At 40.8% G+C, this 17,652-nt stretch overlaps 2 protein-coding genes across 3 annotated transcripts; one reads left to right on the forward strand and one right to left on the reverse strand.

Annotated features, from left to right (window-relative positions):
* The first annotated feature begins 64 nt into the window (after positions 1 to 64).
* Positions 65 to 8,318, forward strand: slc37a3 (solute carrier family 37 member 3). The gene is made up of 14 exons (XM_005725150.1): positions 65 to 152; positions 1,803 to 2,001; positions 2,755 to 2,869; positions 3,154 to 3,246; positions 3,572 to 3,655; positions 3,809 to 3,954; positions 4,294 to 4,390; positions 4,498 to 4,582; positions 4,960 to 5,168; positions 5,251 to 5,392; positions 6,258 to 6,359; positions 6,530 to 6,729; positions 6,904 to 6,969; positions 7,221 to 8,318. The coding sequence occupies exons 2-14, from the start codon at positions 1,925 to 1,927 to the stop codon at positions 7,311 to 7,313; spliced, it is 1,509 nt and encodes a 502-aa protein (XP_005725207.1). The 5' UTR covers positions 65 to 152; positions 1,803 to 1,924; the 3' UTR covers positions 7,314 to 8,318.
* An 832-nt stretch (positions 8,319 to 9,150) lies between these two features.
* Positions 9,151 to 14,099, reverse strand: cdkn1d (cyclin-dependent kinase inhibitor 1D). 2 transcript variants are annotated; one of them, XM_005725152.2, is made up of 3 exons: positions 13,930 to 14,099; positions 11,354 to 11,844; positions 9,151 to 11,258 (listed from the first exon to the last, which is right to left on the reverse strand). In XM_005725152.2, exons 1-3 carry the CDS (start codon positions 14,067 to 14,069, stop codon positions 11,200 to 11,202), a joined length of 690 nt encoding a protein of 229 aa, XP_005725209.1. In that variant the 5' UTR covers positions 14,070 to 14,099; the 3' UTR covers positions 9,151 to 11,199. The 2 variants fall into 2 exon arrangements, with proteins under 2 accessions (XP_005725209.1, XP_005725210.1); XM_005725153.2 differs by lacking the exon at positions 13,930 to 14,099 and adding an exon at positions 13,472 to 13,701.
* Between the last annotated feature and the right edge of the window lie 3,553 nt (positions 14,100 to 17,652).

Genomic DNA, 17,652 nt, shown 5'->3' on the forward strand with positions numbered 1-17,652 from the left:
GAGCTGTAATTCCACTCCTGTCCTACTGGCGGCAGCAGCGCGCCTTGGCGCTCTGCGAAAGTTGACGTTTGGAGTGACGGGGCAACCCACAGTAAACACAAAACTGACGCTTCATCAAGAGCAAGCTAGCCAACGGGAGTCAGAGCTGAAAGGTCAGCATATGTTTTTGTTTTCAAAGAGTTAGTAGCAGTCAGCTGTTTTTTCGGAGATGTTTGTGGTGATTTTAAAGGCGCAACGAACCCGGAATTGACTCGAAAGGCTCGAACCAGTATGCGGCTTGTTACTAAGAAAGCCGAGGTGGAGAGAAACTGCTCTGTAGGTGTGGCACTAGCTTCTTTTCACAAAATAAACGTTAATTCGGTTGGCAGAACAACAGTGGAGGGTTTATAACTTCAGTGGCAAGATGTGTCGTTGATCCACGAAGACGTAAATCATTATTTAACCACGGAGTCCATAAAATTGTGATTGCTTAGTTCAAAACAAAAGCCCGTCTGTTCCGAGCTATCGAAATTTGTCAGCACAGCACGTCTCGGTCATATTCCTCCAGTGTGCTGTATTAAGTGCACAGCATAGCCCACACTGCAGGCAATTTTTTGTTAGATCCTTTTTGTCTTCTGGGAGCTTGTCAGACACTTCTGTCCTATATGAAGGTTCTATAACAGCAAAATGAATGAAAAGAGGTGTCCATGATTAAACTTTCCCATGCGCCTCATTTGCCACTGTTACAGAGTTTTGTTTTTGTATTGCATCTAGTTACTTATAGCAGTTTAAATACAAGCAACCAGTTTTTGGCAAATACCGGAAATCAGTTTTTGGCAGGCAATCACTTTTTGGCACAACACAACAGGATTTCCCGTGTCAAGTACTCGAAGTGACTTTCATTTTTATTTTTCACACCTGCTTTCGACCACTTTTATCAAATGTGTCGAGAGTTAGAAAACTCAGATCTCAAACTGACTTCAAGAAATTGGTCCAAGCATTAAAATAGTCATGCTAAGCAAGCAGGTCATCAGCAGCTCACCAGAGTTTTGCCATCAGTTTGGTCCATGTATTCTGAGCTGGTAGAGCGCTATAAAGATGAAGCAAAGCAGTGTTACAGCTGAACAGGATGGAATGATGAAGACAGTTAGTGCACACTGGGTCCATTGAGCCCTCTTTTTTTTAAGGCAACACACAAATCCCAGCTTTCAGACGAGGTACATTACTTCATATTTATCTTTTAACCTATGGGGACATAGTTCTTTAACAAGAAGTACTGACTGGCTGCCATATTGGAATTATCAGAGACTTGAAACGAATTAATGAGCCACAATAATATTTATCCCACAGTCTCCATTGAACTATAGACTGTATATGATAGCTGGATGTACCCACCATATGGATAGTGAGGTCAGGGTGTATTGGTGTGAAGCTTTGAACAGAGTGATGTTACCCATCCTGGTTTTAAAACCAGGGCCGAGCACCATACTGGTCAGTCTTGTTAGGCCTTGCCTAAAGAAAACCCTGCTTTATCGTTGTGTTTCACTTTTGTTGGGATAAAAATTTACAACACAAACAGTGTGTTTTATTAGATAAAACTTGTGACTGTCAGCTGAAGCCATAAGCTCATAAGGAAAGTGTTTACACAGGTGATAGATAAGGGGAGCTGAGGGGTTGTTTTCCCATAGGCTTCTGTAAAATCTGCCTTCTTTATGTAATCAGAGGAGTTTCCCCTGTGGTCTGTGTCTGCAGCCCTGTCCTATAATCAGTGCTGAATGAAAAATACGTTATTTAGTTTGACATTGGCTTTCTTTCTTCTCCAGGCACGTCTAGTGATGTGTTTGTCCCATGTGGTATAGTGGAAGACTCTAGCTGAACCCCCTCCCTGTCCTCGAAGACCTTCACCAACACCTTCCTCCTCTTTCTTGTTTTGGCCGCTCCTGTGATGCCTCCATCATGCTGTGCCTCTCTGTCACAGTACACTCATCATCATCTGGTTGTCTTTCTTCTCACCTTCTTTAGGTAATTTGGAGTCACCCCGCCTTATAGAACTTCCTGTAAGCCTTGAGTAGGAATGCAAATGTCATCCTGTGCCGGTGTCTAGATAACATTGTGCTACGTGAGATATCCACAGACTAACAGAAAACTGACAAGAGCTGCACAAACTTGAAAACTTGAAACTGTATCTGGAATGATGGAATTTACACACATTTTTTGCAGCAGTTTTAATCCCAGCAAGTCCAATCTAGCCATATAGTTAATGCAGTGTGAATGCATGTGAGCTGTGAGGTTAACAAATCTAGCAAAGAAATTCATGTCATTTTAAATAGACAGTGTGTATCATATAATAGGCTTTGCTTTATTTTGGTTCAAGTAAAAGTCATATAGAGCAATTGCTGTTGCCTTGGCATCGGACATTTGTGCATGAAATCTTTATTACAAGCATAAATTTGGCTTAAGCATTCAGTTGTTTTGGAAGTGGATTTTGTTTGGGGGTTTTTTTTTTCATTTTCATTTTTAAGTATGTAATTTCAGTGTTTCTTGCACAGCTGAAATGACATTACTTTGGAATTTAACCTTTTTATTTACAACTAGAGAGCTGTTGTACCCAAGAGCCCTCAAAAATCCATGTTCAAAACAAAAAGCATGTTCAAAACTCATAAATGTAACCTTTAATTGATCCATTATATTAAATAAGAATGAACTTTCAGTAAATGTTTGTCCACATATGTTTTGTCATTCCTTTCTGAGTAAAACTGCTTTCTGTCTTTCCAGCTACGTGTTGCTGCATGCGTCCAGGAAGACATTCAGCAATGTGAAAGTGAGCATCTCAGCTCAGTGGACGCCTTCCATTCTTAATGACAGCTCACCTGCCTTCTCACCTGGCGAGGTAATGAGCATACAGCACAGAACAATGTGTCTCCCACATATACAACGCTGAAATTAAAATAAGTCAGAAATATTTTTGGCTGGCCACAATTCCAAAGTAAAGCCTTTGTTTTTTTTTTACTTTTTTTGTGTGTTATTGTTTTTCAATGTGCACACTTCAGTAAGTTAGCTTCTCTGCAGTTTAACTTAATCCCTGATGCACAAAAGCAAATCTTTTACAGTCACGTCCTTGGTCTAAGAGCCTGTATGAACTCTGCACAATCACGTTTTCTCTGACTGTCCCAGACCTGGCAGGATAATCGTCTGTTTGAGGATGAAAAGCAGGCCACTCTGTTTCTGGGGATTCTGGACTCCATCTTCCTCTTCTCATATGCAGTGGTGAGTACATGATTTTCATTGTTTATTAGGATGCGTCTGCCACACAAATTGGTAAAACTGTGAGCAGAAGATAATTTTGTGTATCGACCCCGTGCCAAGTTGGGCCTGCATTTACTCAGGAATGGAAATCATTTGAACCATCTGGTGAGCTGTGTGGATTATGATAAGAGTAAAACAAAGGCCAGCACATCTCTGTAACACTAAGTATCAGATTTGTTCTTGGAACTCACTGAGAAAGTACATTATGCCTGTAATTTGAACAAAATCAGATCAGACTTTTATTTATTTATTTATTTTCTCCATTTTTTTGTTCGTGTCCACACAGGGTCTGTATCTGAGTGGTATGATTGGAGACAGAGTGAACCTCCGCTATGTGCTCTGCTTCGGCCTGTGTGGCTCTGCTGCAGTGGTTAGTACATAGTACAGAATTATATGATTGATTATTAGGGTGGTGGTTTTTGCATTAATCATTGCTGGTATCTGTATAAAATCCACACAAAAAGTAAAGTTTCTGACAACTATAACACCAAAACACTCAAGACAGCTGTGCATGTTTCTGCAGGAGTTTGTGTTTGGCACTTTGACTGAATGGCTCCACATCTACAACATCTACCTGTACAGCAGCCTGTGGGTGCTGAACGGCCTGCTGCAGTCGGCCGTCTGGCCCTGCGTGGTGGCCGTCATGGGCAACTGGTTCGGGAAGGCGGGGTGCGTGTCATTTCTGTGAATGTCATTATCTTTGCCTTAACGGCTGCCAGATGAGTTTGGATCACAGACACAGCATCTGTCCAACCCAGAAATATTAGTCAGGCTCATATTTGCCAAGTCGACCTTCATCATACACGCCCAAATGGAAATACAGATGCTCACACTCGCCATCAATAGCCTCTATTCACTGGTGCCACAGTGAGAACATAGGCCTATTTAGACCCAGTTTTGCTCTGCAGCAGGGCATATTCTGCTCATATTAAAAACGGCGAGTGACAGAGTAAAAAATACTTAAAGCTGTTCTATAAATAAACTTAATGCCATTTATCTCTTTTTCAGTCGTGGTTTTGTGTTTGGCCTGTGGAGTGCATGCGCCTCTGTAGGCAACATCCTGGGTGCTTTCCTTGCTTCCAGTGTTCTCAAATATGGATATGAGGTGAAGCACACATAGACAAACATGTTTTATTGTTGCCCCCCCCCGCCCCACTTAACATTGCCAACAACTAAGCACTGAAATAATGTGCTGACTGTTGCTGTGTGCAGTACGCCTTCCTGGTGACCTCTGTTGTGCAGTTTGCGGGAGGGGTGGTCGTGTTCTTCGGCCTGCTTACCTCCCCAAAGGAAGTTGGTAAGGACTTCAGGAAGCAAGTTAGATGTTAAAAATGTAAAAAATTTGCAGGGTGTTTGCTTGTTTTTTTGTTTTTGCATGCTTTAAATATATTAAGGTGACTCAAAGTACTTCCCAGAATGTTGCATATGTGTTCATATTCTCCATAATGCTTAAAAATTTATAACCCTCATTTCTTCTTAATACATTGGTCCATATACTATGTGATCAGGTTTCAGCTTGTTTTGAAATACCATCAACTTTGTATCTTTACTTTTTATAACTTCTTTCCATGAGAGGTGTGAACTCGTCTCTACCTCAAGTTGAAACAGTTTGAATAAGCTAAACTTTTGATTAAACTTATGGTCTCCTTTAATGTGTGTGTGTGTGTGTGTCAGGTCTGAGCTTGGAGTCAGAAACTGGACTCGGCCCCATTGAGACAGACACGGACAGCCACAAGCCTCTGATGAGCGACGAGGAGGATGAGGTGGAGGTGGAGAAGTACAGCAGGCGAGGCCAGTCTGTCGAGCAGCCTGAAGAGCCTCCAGCTGAGTCTCCACAGGCCATCGGCTTCTTAAAGGCTTTCTGTCTTCCTGGGGTGTTGCCTGTGAGTGTGAAGAAGACGAACTATATAAAACTATATAACAATGTTTTTATAGTGTAATGACTTTGTCTCGCTTGCACTGCAGTATTCCCTGGCTTATGCATGTCTGAAGCTGGTCAACTACTCCTTCTTCTTCTGGCTTCCCTTCTACTTGAGCAACAACTACAAGTGGAAGGAAGCCCAGGCCGACCGCCTGTCTGTGTGGTATGATGTCGGAGGAATCATCGGTAAGCAGCTGCTTGAAAAAGAAAAAAGTTCTGTTATAAAACTGAGGTTTGACTTTCTATTTTGAAAGAAACAGTCAGTCATCCCTGTGACTAAACACTCAGGCTTCTCTGAACACTCTTTCCAGAAATGTTTTTCCCGACTTTTGGCTGTGCAACCATAGTCCTGATATGGTCATCTCAGATCCCTCCCGCTCTTTACACTTTGTTTGCGAGGGGCAACCAATCAGGGCAAAGTTTGCTTAAAGGAAGTATGTAAGGAGAGGAACTAAAACAGCTTGTTTCAGAGAACTGATGAGCTGGGGACCAGTGTGAGATTGTTTGGAGCTGGGATCAAAGCAAAGCTGCTCTTATAGAGTCCAAGAATAAAACCATTGGAGCTGGTAATGAGCAGTAAAGGTCCTGTTTAAAATCACTTATCACTCATCATTTTGTATGATGCTTAATAATAGAATGTTATTATCACAACTTATAGTAGTGCAGTGGTTCTCTAACGGTGGGGCATGCAGCCTCTGGAGGTGGGGGCACCATCAGATAAGCATAACTTGATTTGGATCCTTCATCCATCTATTTTCTTCCACTTGTCTAATTCAGTGTAGGGGGCGGGGCTAGAGCCCATCCCAGCTGTCATAAGTTGAGAGGCAGAGTACGCCCTCGACAGGTGTGCGGCACGGCTGATTTTGATCCTTGCTGTACCTAATGGTGGTTTAAACAAAATAATGTGTGGTGTGAATATTTATTTATTTTTGGCAGGGTCCTAAAGTGGAGCTGTAATCTATGCAGCCCCACGTCTAATGTATTCATTGGTAAATAACTTTGCAGTTTGTCAGTTCCTAATTTGCCTTGATCATGCTATTTTTTGTATCAGGAGGAACATTTCAGGGTCTGATCTCTGACTTTATGGGGAAGAGAGCGCCGGTGCTGGTCGTCAGTCTGATGCTGGCAATCGGAGCCCTGGTGGGATACAGCCGTAAGTACATGCACGTCATCTAACAACAGCTCACGATCCGATATCTTCTTCTTCATAATAATAAAACAAAAAAAAACTGCATTTCATGAGTCAAGGCGTCAAACTCACAATAACACTGTAAGGTTTAAAATTCACACGATTAATTTTGCGTTTAAAATCCACTCTCTCAGGATCACCTAATGACCAGGTGATAAACGGTGTGCTGCTAGCTATTACCGGACTCTTCATTGGTGGGCCGTCCAACATAATCAGTTCGGCCATATCTGCTGACCTTGGCAGACAGGATGCTCTGAGGGGCAGTAAGGAGGCCTTGGCTACTGTCACTGGTATAGTGGATGGAACTGGAAGTATAGGAGCTGCTGCAGGACAGGTAAAGATGACAAAAAAAATCAAATTGGAGAATTAAACAGAATGAATTTGGCAGCATGAGAGCATGTTTGCTTCCACTGATGCCTTTTTGTGACACAGCTATGACATTGACTGTATACACACACGAGTGATCAGACTGACCTTTAATTTGACCATTTTCTCCCTCGTCTTCTAGTACTTGGTGTCTCTGATAGAGAGCAAGCTGGGCTGGATGAGCGTGTTCTACTTCTTCATTGTCATGGTAAGATAATTCTTATCCTTAAAAGGACAAAACGTGTTAAATAAGACTTTAACTTTGAATTAATCAGAAAAGTGTTTACCGAGGTCGTAAATCAAGTGAGATGTAAGCTGGATTTCTTATAAACTCCCCCTGCTGACCGTCACGAAGCATGACACCTGACACACATGACACTTTTCAGTCCAAGACATTCCATCCATCTTTTATATACAGTTTGCGCTTGTTGCTTAAGGCTTCTTCTCTTTGTGTTACAGACTGCGGGCAGCATTGTGTTCATCACTCCCTTGCTTGTTAGAGAGCTGCGGGCCATGTGGACAGAGAGGCGAGCGCGGCAACGGCAGCTGTAAGAAATCTTAACCACCATCAGTTTTTACTGTAATCAGGTCTGGTGTGATTTTGTGGTTGTTGAAAGATGATGCTACTTACAGTACATGTAAGATTTGGAGTTTAAGCTGAAGTCCTTGCCTTAAGAAGAAAAAAACCACAACAGGTTGCACTGTTCTGTATATTCAGGGCTTTGTAAAACATCCCAGAATGTACTAATGTGTATATTTTAAGGTTTTAAATGGATGTGAATGTTGATGTATTTGAATCAGTGTTGCCAAATATAGAAACTAGAGCTTCTTACCGTAAAGATCAGACTCTTTGAGAAAGCTTAATGCCCAAGGAATGTGAACAGTGATTGTAAAGTAGAACTCTGTAATCAGTTCTTGTAGATATGTATCATATTTTAGTCATTTTAAATATTGCACTATGTTCTTCTCACGGTAATCAGGCACAAGCCTTAAAACATTTTAATAAATCACTTTTAGAGGTCTGGGAAAACTCCAGATCACTGCCATTTTATCTCACCTGTGTACAGTTTTTTGTAATTGTGTTTTAATGTTGTACTGTAAAGTCTTTTCATGGCAGGGGGCTGGTTCTCTTCATTCTGTGTACATGTGATTTTCATTTTTCCCTTTTCCATTTACTGTTTGCTCGAATGTTCACATCTTAAGTTTTAGTGTCTTAACTTGCACACACGGGCAGAAATGTTCTTAAACTCTGTGTTAACAGCATAGCATGCCTTATTTCTGTAAAACACACTACCATGGTGGAAAGGTTTGCCTGTGTGCATCAGGAGCCCTGCATATGTTTTAACTGATTTTTAACTGTAAATCCATGTAGGTTATGTCCAGGATTTGGTTTTAACAGCCAGTGTAGGTAAATATGTTTAATTTAGATGCAGTGGTATCTGCAAGGTGGGCAATTTGTTCTGGTTAAGATGGTTAATTTAGCTGCACATTTGCATGTAGCTATACAGGATTGTGTAAAGCACATTTAGGAATAGCTATTGCAATTTTTTTTATCATGCTAAGAAATTTTCTTTGTCTCTTGAAAATAAAAAAAATCATATGAGATTCCATATAATTTTTAACAAATGTAACTGTTTTTTGTTTTAAATAAATGCAATTTTTATTTCATGAATGGTTTGCTGTCTGTGCAGTGTTGTATCAAATCCACCAGGGGGTGCTCTGAATGCAAACTTAAACCTTCACTCCCTTTTCTTTCCTGTTGAAGCAGAAACAAGTGTTGTGCTGGTAATTTCAGTTTATATCCATATAATTCATAAACATTTAACTGACTGAAGCACATTAAAACACCAACAGCCTTCATTCAACTCAGCAATTAATCTCTTTTAATTACACTTCTTACATGTTGCAAAGATGCATATACCAGTATTAAATTACAGTTTAAAAAAAAGTATTATAAATCGTATGGAAATATTGTCATACATTCATGCATATACAAAGTATGCACTACCTTTTAATATAGCTGCGACAGGTGAGTTAGGAAAGCAGCGGTTGCTTGAGCAGAGACACTAGAGATTCATTCTATTTCTGTCCAAATTTTTCTTAGATTTTATTTTATTTTTTCTCTTAGTGGATTTGAGGAGCAAAGCTACAAAATGCTGCTTAACTGTTAGAAGCCACATTCAACAACATGGCAGATCTGCTTGGACACATCTACTCCATGTCTGTTTCTCTTTAAGAATTTTTTTTTCCTTATTTTTGAAGATTACCATAAAAAAAGTAGTTCCTTTGTCAAAAATGTTTAAAGTAGTGCAATGATATGGTTTCAAAGAAAAACAATTAGTTAGTTACAGCAAAACTAAACTAAACCAAAACAACAAGAAAGAATGGGGAATTTAAAATGATGTCCCTCTGAAAACAAATGACAAAGACTGAAAATAAGTTACTACAAACACGCTGAAAAAACAGATGCACATTCAAACTTACACAGAGATAAAGTAAAAGATTTTAAAAAGAAAGAAGAAGCAATTTCTGCTTTTATGAAATGTGTGAAAAACAGTTGTGCAAAATCATGGAAGTCAAACCCAACATGATTATAAACAACTACTTTCATGGTGAGTTTTCACAGGCAGAGGCAGCTGAGTCATGAAAGAGAGACAGACACACTCTGGAGGGGGGGCACTTACAGACCACTCATCATCTGGATGCAGAAATCCTTTGATCCAGATAGGATCTGAGACATTTTTCCTCTTGTTCTGGTTAAATCTGACCCTTGTTGTTTTCCTCATGTGTATTTTGGGAATGGTGTCAAAGCAAAGTAAAGGGAACAACAACAAAAGCTAACCCCACACCGCCCCTCGGCGAGTTTCCTCTGCACGGCCCTATGACACACTGACTCTTTCACCTGATGAGAAACCCGACACGAAGCAACAGGTTTTTACCACAACAGAATAACAACTTCCCCCTCGTTGAGTCTGTCTCTCTTTCATGCCTGTAGACACAAACAACCTGAGCTACACTGATTGATTTTTTTTGTCTTTTTCTGATTTTCTTATATTTGTGTTATTGAATTTTATGATGAGGTAGTTACAACAGATAAACCCAGGCTATGGCTTTTTACCCTTATACAAATTAGAATCACTGTAGCTAGGGCAAGCCGCATGCTATTTGAGTCACAAAACATGCAGTAACGGATCACAACAGAAAAACTCTTTTTGTTTTTAAAGTGTTGGAGACTTTCTGTAACCCACAACTGATCGCTCAAACAGTGAGCAACTTAATCCTTTGGTTGGACTGCATCAGCTGCCGCAACTTTTAAAACGAATGAAAAAACAAAATAAAAGGGGAGAAAAAACATTGACACACTCACACATACATATATGTATCTTCTATATACAAGCCTTATACAACTGCACAGCAACAGAAAATGTGACACTTTTTTATATATTAAAAAAAAAGTTAAACGGTAGAACCAGAAGATTTGGTTCCTCTGAGCTGCACCACAGTGATAAAAACACTACATTCGCATTTACAATATCACACGAAGAGTGGGAACATGCTACATTAATAAAAGCTTAAGCCAACCATTAAGATATGTTTATAGTCTGTTGCCAAAAAGATGCTAATAATATAAAGCAAAAAAAAAGGGGAAATAGTTTGTACCTTTTTTTTTTTTGCTGTGTTTTGATGGTTTCAGATAGTTTTAAGTGGCAACGGTGGAGTGTTTTATGAGCCATAAGGGCTTGTAGTCTAAGTTTAATTACCTCGCTTTTACACTTTATTTTTTTTATCAATCTGAATAATAAATAGTGATATATGAAACATTATTATAATTTAAAACCCTGACGTACAGCCACATTCCCTAAGAAACCTCCACCGCTGACCTTTTGCCCCAAAGGTTGATCCCAGTCACGTCACCACATTTTGACTACGGGCGAGGTTTTGACCCCACGCGCCGTGGGGTTAGACTAAAGGCTAAACTTGTCAAATAAAAATCACTTATGACTTGCAGCAAGAGGGAGGGTGGGGAGAAAAAAAAAGGTCAAGGGCTGAGGTCAAATACTACTTAAGGCACGTTCAGAAGAACATTAACCTCTTCAAACTAGAGCCTGTTTTCTGTTGGATCCTGCGAGAGTGCATTCAGAATGATTTCACAGTATAGTTAACAAAAAAAGCTAACAGTATGAAGAGTATACAGTATTATTATTATTATTTCTAGCTATCCACAAAAACCGATTTCTAGAGTCTAATTTACTTGGGCAATGGTAGCTTCCTTGTGCTGAGTTATAAAGGTATGTGGTGTCAGAAGTTTTTAAGCCCATGCATGTATGAGCTTGTGGACAGTCACTTGCATATTGCTACATATCTACATGTGATGCATATGAGGTGATGTGAGGAGGGATGTCGACCACTTGGTGATCCTCCGCTCACTGTGCTTTTTCTACTGCCGAGAGGAAGCCTTGTTATGCAGGAGCTTCCTCTTCTTTACCTTGAAGAAATCTGCAGAGTGAGAGAACAGAGTGGAAATCAGTTATGAGTGTGACCACAGAGGTTTAACTTTCCTTGTCTTAATCAAGCTAATCCAGCGAACTCACCTGTGATCGCAGCCTGTCTGCGTTTCCCCGTTCGCTGGATCCGGTAGCACCCCCTAGTGGTTACTTCTAGGTACTCGTCCCCAGACCCAGACGAGGCGCTCGACCCAGGCGAACCCTCGCCCGACAAAGACGACGTCCGCCGTCTCTCCTTTGTCTTCTCAGCTCCAGACCTCGCCAGCGGTCGAACCGTGCAGCTGCGGTAAAACGCCGGCACGTCCTGACACCTTAGCGCCTCCCATTCGATGTTGGAGCCCTCTAACGGCACGTCGCTCTGGAAGTCAAAGTTCCAGCGCTTGTTGGCCACCTCCACGCTCATGCATAACAGTCGCTGGAAGTCCTGCTGCAGCTGCTGGTGATCCACGGGCCCAAAGAGGTTCTTCCGCACCGGCCCCGCCTTCAACTTCCAGGCCTCGATGCCTCCCAGGCGCGAAAGCTCTGGGTCAGATTCCATAGCTGGTTCCGCTATTGATTTAGAGGCCATCGCCATGTCCCTATCAGAGAGCAAACACACATGGATATATTAGTCCAGTGGAGTTCCAAATGAGGTGTGATCTGAGGTTTTACTGGCACAGATTACACACGCACACACTCAAGCTTTTGAACACCTAAACTCCCGCCCTCACCCATATCGGCCTCTTGGGCGCCCACATGTTTTATGTGATCACACACACACTCACACATGTGCCCTCACCTGCTGAGTAACTGTTGCAGCAACAGGTACATGAGCTAACGCCAAATAAATCTCCAGCAACCTGCTCTGGTGTTCACAGGCCAAAGGTCGACAGTAATGGTCAGAAGGTCGACAACAAAATGTTTCCCCTGCATTTGTGACATTTCATTAGAGGCAGACTGATGAATTCTGAGCACAGTTAACATTTTACAAACAACTCCAACTAACTTCCCGGGGCTTAAAAAGAACAAACATGGTATTTGGGATAGGCAGTTATTGCCACGCACTTAATGCAGCGTAAAAAGTTGTCTTTCCTCTCTGAAGGCAGACCTAAAGCTAAAATAAATACATAAACACTAAATGATTTTGCCCATGCAAATGTAGGTCAAAACCCTCAGGAAGGGAGCCCAGCGCTGGAAATTGGTTTGTGGTCATGAATTGCCTCTTTTTTTCCCCTGCCTGCATAACTGATTTAGAAACGTTCCGTTAAGACACTATTTTTCCAGAGGTGAAAACGCACTTTACAAATTCGCCTATTCTGCTCTTGAACATACCAGCACTCTATCGGGCGAAGATAAGCCTGAAAGACAGCAATTAGACCCTGGGTTGGGGGGTGAGGGAGTTGCGCAACTGTCTGACACCTAATACTTTATAATGCTTATACTTTCACACGTACACTTAAATGCATTTACGGCACCTGCACACCCACAGGAACCGTTACAATGTCCCAAACCACAACAATTCAAACACTTTCCTAAGTGAGTGCGTATTACATATTTATAACTTCAATGACCTATTTTAACTCACATTGCCGTACAAAAACATTTAAAAAACGGGCACATAACAGTTTTTGTGTTCAGTAAGAGGACCGCGCTCCCTGAGAGAAAGTTGTTTGCGTCGAAAATGAAGTGGGCGCGGTGTGCTGGTGGTCAGGTTTCTACTATGCTCGGTGTCCCCGAGGGGAAAAAAAATCCTCCACTCCTCAAACTAAACATAAATAAATATATATCCCTCCACTTTAAAATGCATTTATTTCCTTTGCAGCACTATAACACTGGCATTAAACCGCGGATAAACGCACAGCGGTGGGTGTTATTTTTTAAGGTTTTGCGGGTTAACAAGGGAGCAGCCAGAGTTCGTGACGCAGTTACATTAAACGAGGATGTGGGTCAATGAGATGCGACACACAAACAGCCTCATGTCTTTTCTAGTCTCTTCGCCCTTGCTACATAAAACAACACACACGCACTATTTTTTCTTACGAAAGCATACAGAACGCTTACATTTAAGCAGTGAGGCGAGCAAACTCTGTTAGCTTCAAAGAAAGATTAAAACAAAGCTAGCGTCTTATTAAGAAAAGGAAAAATAAAAACTAGCCTAAATATGTCTATAATGACCACCAGCAATATTAATACTAGTATTATAAACATTATTATTTTTTATCTTACCATAGGCGTCAGTATCTCAGAATAGTCCGGTAAAAGTGTCGCTTTGACTGCTCCAGCTATTTTGTCGCACCGGTTTGAGGAATTAACGGTGTTGCTGTGTGACAGCCCTCGCGGACATAAACACTGTCACGCTGCAAAGTTTCACTCAAACACTACCCACGGGTGGGTCGGTCCTGTCCCCTTATCCGCGACTTGTTTGTTATGGACTGCGAAGAGACAGGGGACGTCCTTACGCGAGAAGTCGGTCACGTGGTCGCCACCAAAACAAGGTTGCTGGAGCGCAGCCAGGAGGTTAGTAACGATATAATAGTTTATTCGCGTGATTAAAATATGAAGCACGTTGCGCTTCTTTTGGGAACAAAAAAAAATGCAAACAAAAAACACCTACACCTATAAACGTGCTACAGGAAATAGATTAATAAAAATGTATCACATTTTAATAAAGACAAACTTCTTACCTCTGATATGTTTGCGAAAATGTGAAATTCCTCGCAGCTCTCTTCCCAAACCTGTTCCCTCTTCGCTCTCCCCGCGCTGTGTTTCGCTTCTCCCTCTCGGCGCTCAGAAGTAGGTCAAATATTTTGGCAGTGGCCGCCATTTCCCCTTTTCCGTCTCTCAAATGTGACACACAGTTCCCGTGTTTGCTTGCATCACGTTTTATTTTGGCGACGTGCCCGTATCCTCGAGTCACGTTGAGCTGCAACGTGACAGGGCTGGACAGACAGACTCATTTGGACTTGCCCTACATTTTTCCAGTTGAATACAAATTTCCAACCAAGTAGGGAATAAAATAAAAATAAATCACCTGAACTTACTTCACAGGATTCAATGCATTTAGTAAAAGAGGAACTTGTTTTTTTTTTACTCAATTGCTACTTCTCCCCTTGACCTCTTGACCAACTTATTATCATAAATACTGAAAAGAACATAATGTACTTAATGCTTTCTGACCCTGAAGAAAATTAATTAGATTTAATCTTGTGCAATTGCAGCTCTGAAAAAACGACATGACATTGTACTGCATGCCATCACACATGATGTTTTCATTGACAACTTGTCTGCTGACCAAATTAATAAGGTGTTTAATACATTAAATCATATATCTGTTTATGTAAAACGTGCATAACTCTCTATCTTTTGGGACTTGATACAAAGTTAAGTCAGGGTGCGTGGAGCTTGGATAAACTTTGTCCTTGTGAGTAAAGACCTTTGGTTCAATGAGTAAACCATTAACGAGGAGGACACCAAACAGTAGACCCATTGTTGGGTTGTTTGGTGTTATAATGTATTATAGGAGTAAACATAATACTATGTTGCTGTTGTTGTTGGTACCATTCAATGAATTGTTTCCAGAACAACTGAACATGAGTGCAAAAACAAAGAGATGTTCCGTTGTTTCAATAACACCTTCATACAAAACACATTAATTGCACTCAAAATCAAATTTTACAGTTGAAGAAATCACTGGATGGATCAAAACCATTCATTAGTTTTGGGGAAATAAGAGTGTTTTTACCAATCCACTGGTTGTGGTTTTGATAGGAGATTTAAATAATGGTAAACAGAATCCAGTATATGACAAAAAGTAACACCTACATTTGTATCTAGTCACAAAAACTGATTTTTCACCCTAAATAAACATGAAGCAAAAAGTTGGAGTAAATTGAAATATACAAAGTTAGCCTTTCAGCATAAACATGTTTCTGAGTGTAATAGTTATATTTCTATCCATCCAGCTCTTGTAAAGCATCGGGTTTCTCTTGCCGGGTATGTAGCTATTGATCCCAATGATTTCTTTTAGGTGGTGAAGTTCAGATTGTAAAATAATGTCCAAAGATTTAGAGACCGGTGTTATCTTTAGAGATGATTTGCCAACACCGCAGTCACGTTTCAAGATAAAGCGTGTACCAGCCCTGTTAAAAAAATAGTCTGAGACTATGTGCCATATCACAGTTTTATTACATTGTTTCTGCCAGTTTTAAAATCTATTACATTTAACTCCCTTCAGGTTCCTTCCACAGAACGTGCATGTTAGGGTGGTTTTACACGACCTAACAGTCATGTTTTTTTAAATAGTTCTTTTACTTTAGTTCAATTTATGCTTTTTTTCCCAGTGGTTTGATTTCTTTTCACACAGAAAAAAAGCCAAGGGAATTCCAAGTGAACCAAAATGCGCAATTTCAAACCTTGTGAAGATGTTCAGCCTGTTTTGGCCACACGTGTCTGGTGAAGCAACAAAAGTAAATAGAGTAATGACGGTGCTGTGTTCTGGAGTACTGGAGAACATGGAAAATTTACATTAATTTCACAGCCAGTTACTAGACCGTAATGACCTTTGCACATCTATGGTACCCTGCCGCATCCCAGAATGCAAAGCAAAAAATGCTATGGAAAGGTGGTAGTTGAGTTGCTTCACATTCACACTACAGATAAACCACGGAGCAGTTCATTTGGAGCCCCCACCCCTTTCTTGCCATACAAGTGTTTTCTTTTTACTTTATACTTGAATACCTCCCACTTGTCTATATATGATGTAATTTTAGTGATGTTCAGGGACCCCTTCAGTGTGGCTCTTGTTCGAGAAATTAGTTACATCCATCAATAGACTTGTAACACGCAGACATCTACAGTCTAAATTCATTTAAATCATCACTGTCGTCACTATTTCCTGCCTGCCTTCCTTTTATTTCTATTTTAGTTTTTAGTTTTTAGTGTCAGTGAGCACTGGTGGTATTTTTGAATCCCTTTTGCTTCTTTTATCTTTCTCACACCTATTCTGACACATCATTTGTTCCCTTAACTTAAAAAATATTATTGTTCTTTCCTGTTGTACTCTCCCGTTTCCTATTGCTGCAGTGCCTCTTCACATGGGCAAAAAATTTACTGTTTTATTGCTTATCAGTGACATAATATAGAAGTCATCCAAGGGGCCTGTTAGCCAGCCAACGGCCCTCACTCCCAAAGGTTATTCAAGGATTTGCAAACACATACACGGACTATTTTTAAACTGTTTAGCACAATGAGTTATTCAAGTCTGACACAAGTAATGCTTTCCCTCCTTCAGTAAGAGATGCAGACAGAGGTTTATGAGCTCTTCTGGTCAATAATGCGGTAACGAGTGAATCATTTCCAGTGTGAATGCAACTTTAAAGGGTCCATTAAACTACTATCATCCTCACGAAGAGTGGCACACACCAAAAGAGAAAAGAAACAACCAATTTGTGTACCTTTTTTTGTTCTATTGCGTAGACATTCAATGGCATATCAGTACAGAAGCTCAGCGATTGCCAGATTATGTACAGGAAGATGCTGTAACAGCTTGAAAAGATGACACTTTCCATGGAAAACAGAAAAAAAGCTCCATGTTTTCTTCCGGGGTCTACTTTCTCCACTCGTGTACTGATACACAGGTTTTGTTTCTGTGGTGAGACCTGTCATTCAGCAGAATACTGCATCCCATCTGATGCGCTCACAGTGAAGATATGAATCGTGCTGTGGTGATGTCACAGATAGCTCGCGACACAACCAGTGTGGCGACCACAAAACCTCCTTAAGGCCTCGATTATGCTCTGTGGCGGACAGAGAGAGCTGGAGACCCGACAGGCAAGCAGTCATTCCTGTTATACTCCTTTGAAGTCTGAAGCCTGGGGCATAATATGTGCAATTGGTTTACTTCATATACTTTACTTCAATTTACTTCATTCAGACCCTGCTCCAACCCAGAAAGTATCATCCTGGCCTTAGCCTGCCTTGTGCTTGTACCAGCCCAGCACCATCACCCAGTGCTGCAGTGTCAAGAAGTGAAGGTCTTTAAATGGCGACTTGACCCTGCCTTGAAAACAGCAATCACATTGACTCCTATGCTAAACTGCCTGACTTTAAGGCAAAAATATTGTACCATTGAAGAAAAGGCCCTCCATTTCCTGTTAATTATACCCTGAGTGTCTGGTTTACACATATGTAATTCTTCCATTTGTACTAGAAATAACTGTTATCCAGAGTGTAAAGTTAGGTGGAGAGATAGATCTACAAGTTAAAACAATACCTTTCATAGTAACTGCCTTTCTTTCATGCTCCATAGAGCATCCAGAAAGTGTCAGGTTACGGTTACGTTTCACGTTTCTGGAGAAGGTTGGCACTGAAAAATATCCGTCGCATGAATACTTACATGAGGGGACCGA

The sequence above is a fragment of the Pundamilia nyererei genome, unplaced genomic scaffold, assembly GCF_000239375.1.
Source record: "Pundamilia nyererei isolate P.nyererei 1_Seehausen unplaced genomic scaffold, PunNye1.0 scaffold00014, whole genome shotgun sequence".
NCBI classification, from domain to species: Eukaryota; Metazoa; Chordata; class Actinopteri; order Cichliformes; family Cichlidae; genus Pundamilia; species Pundamilia nyererei.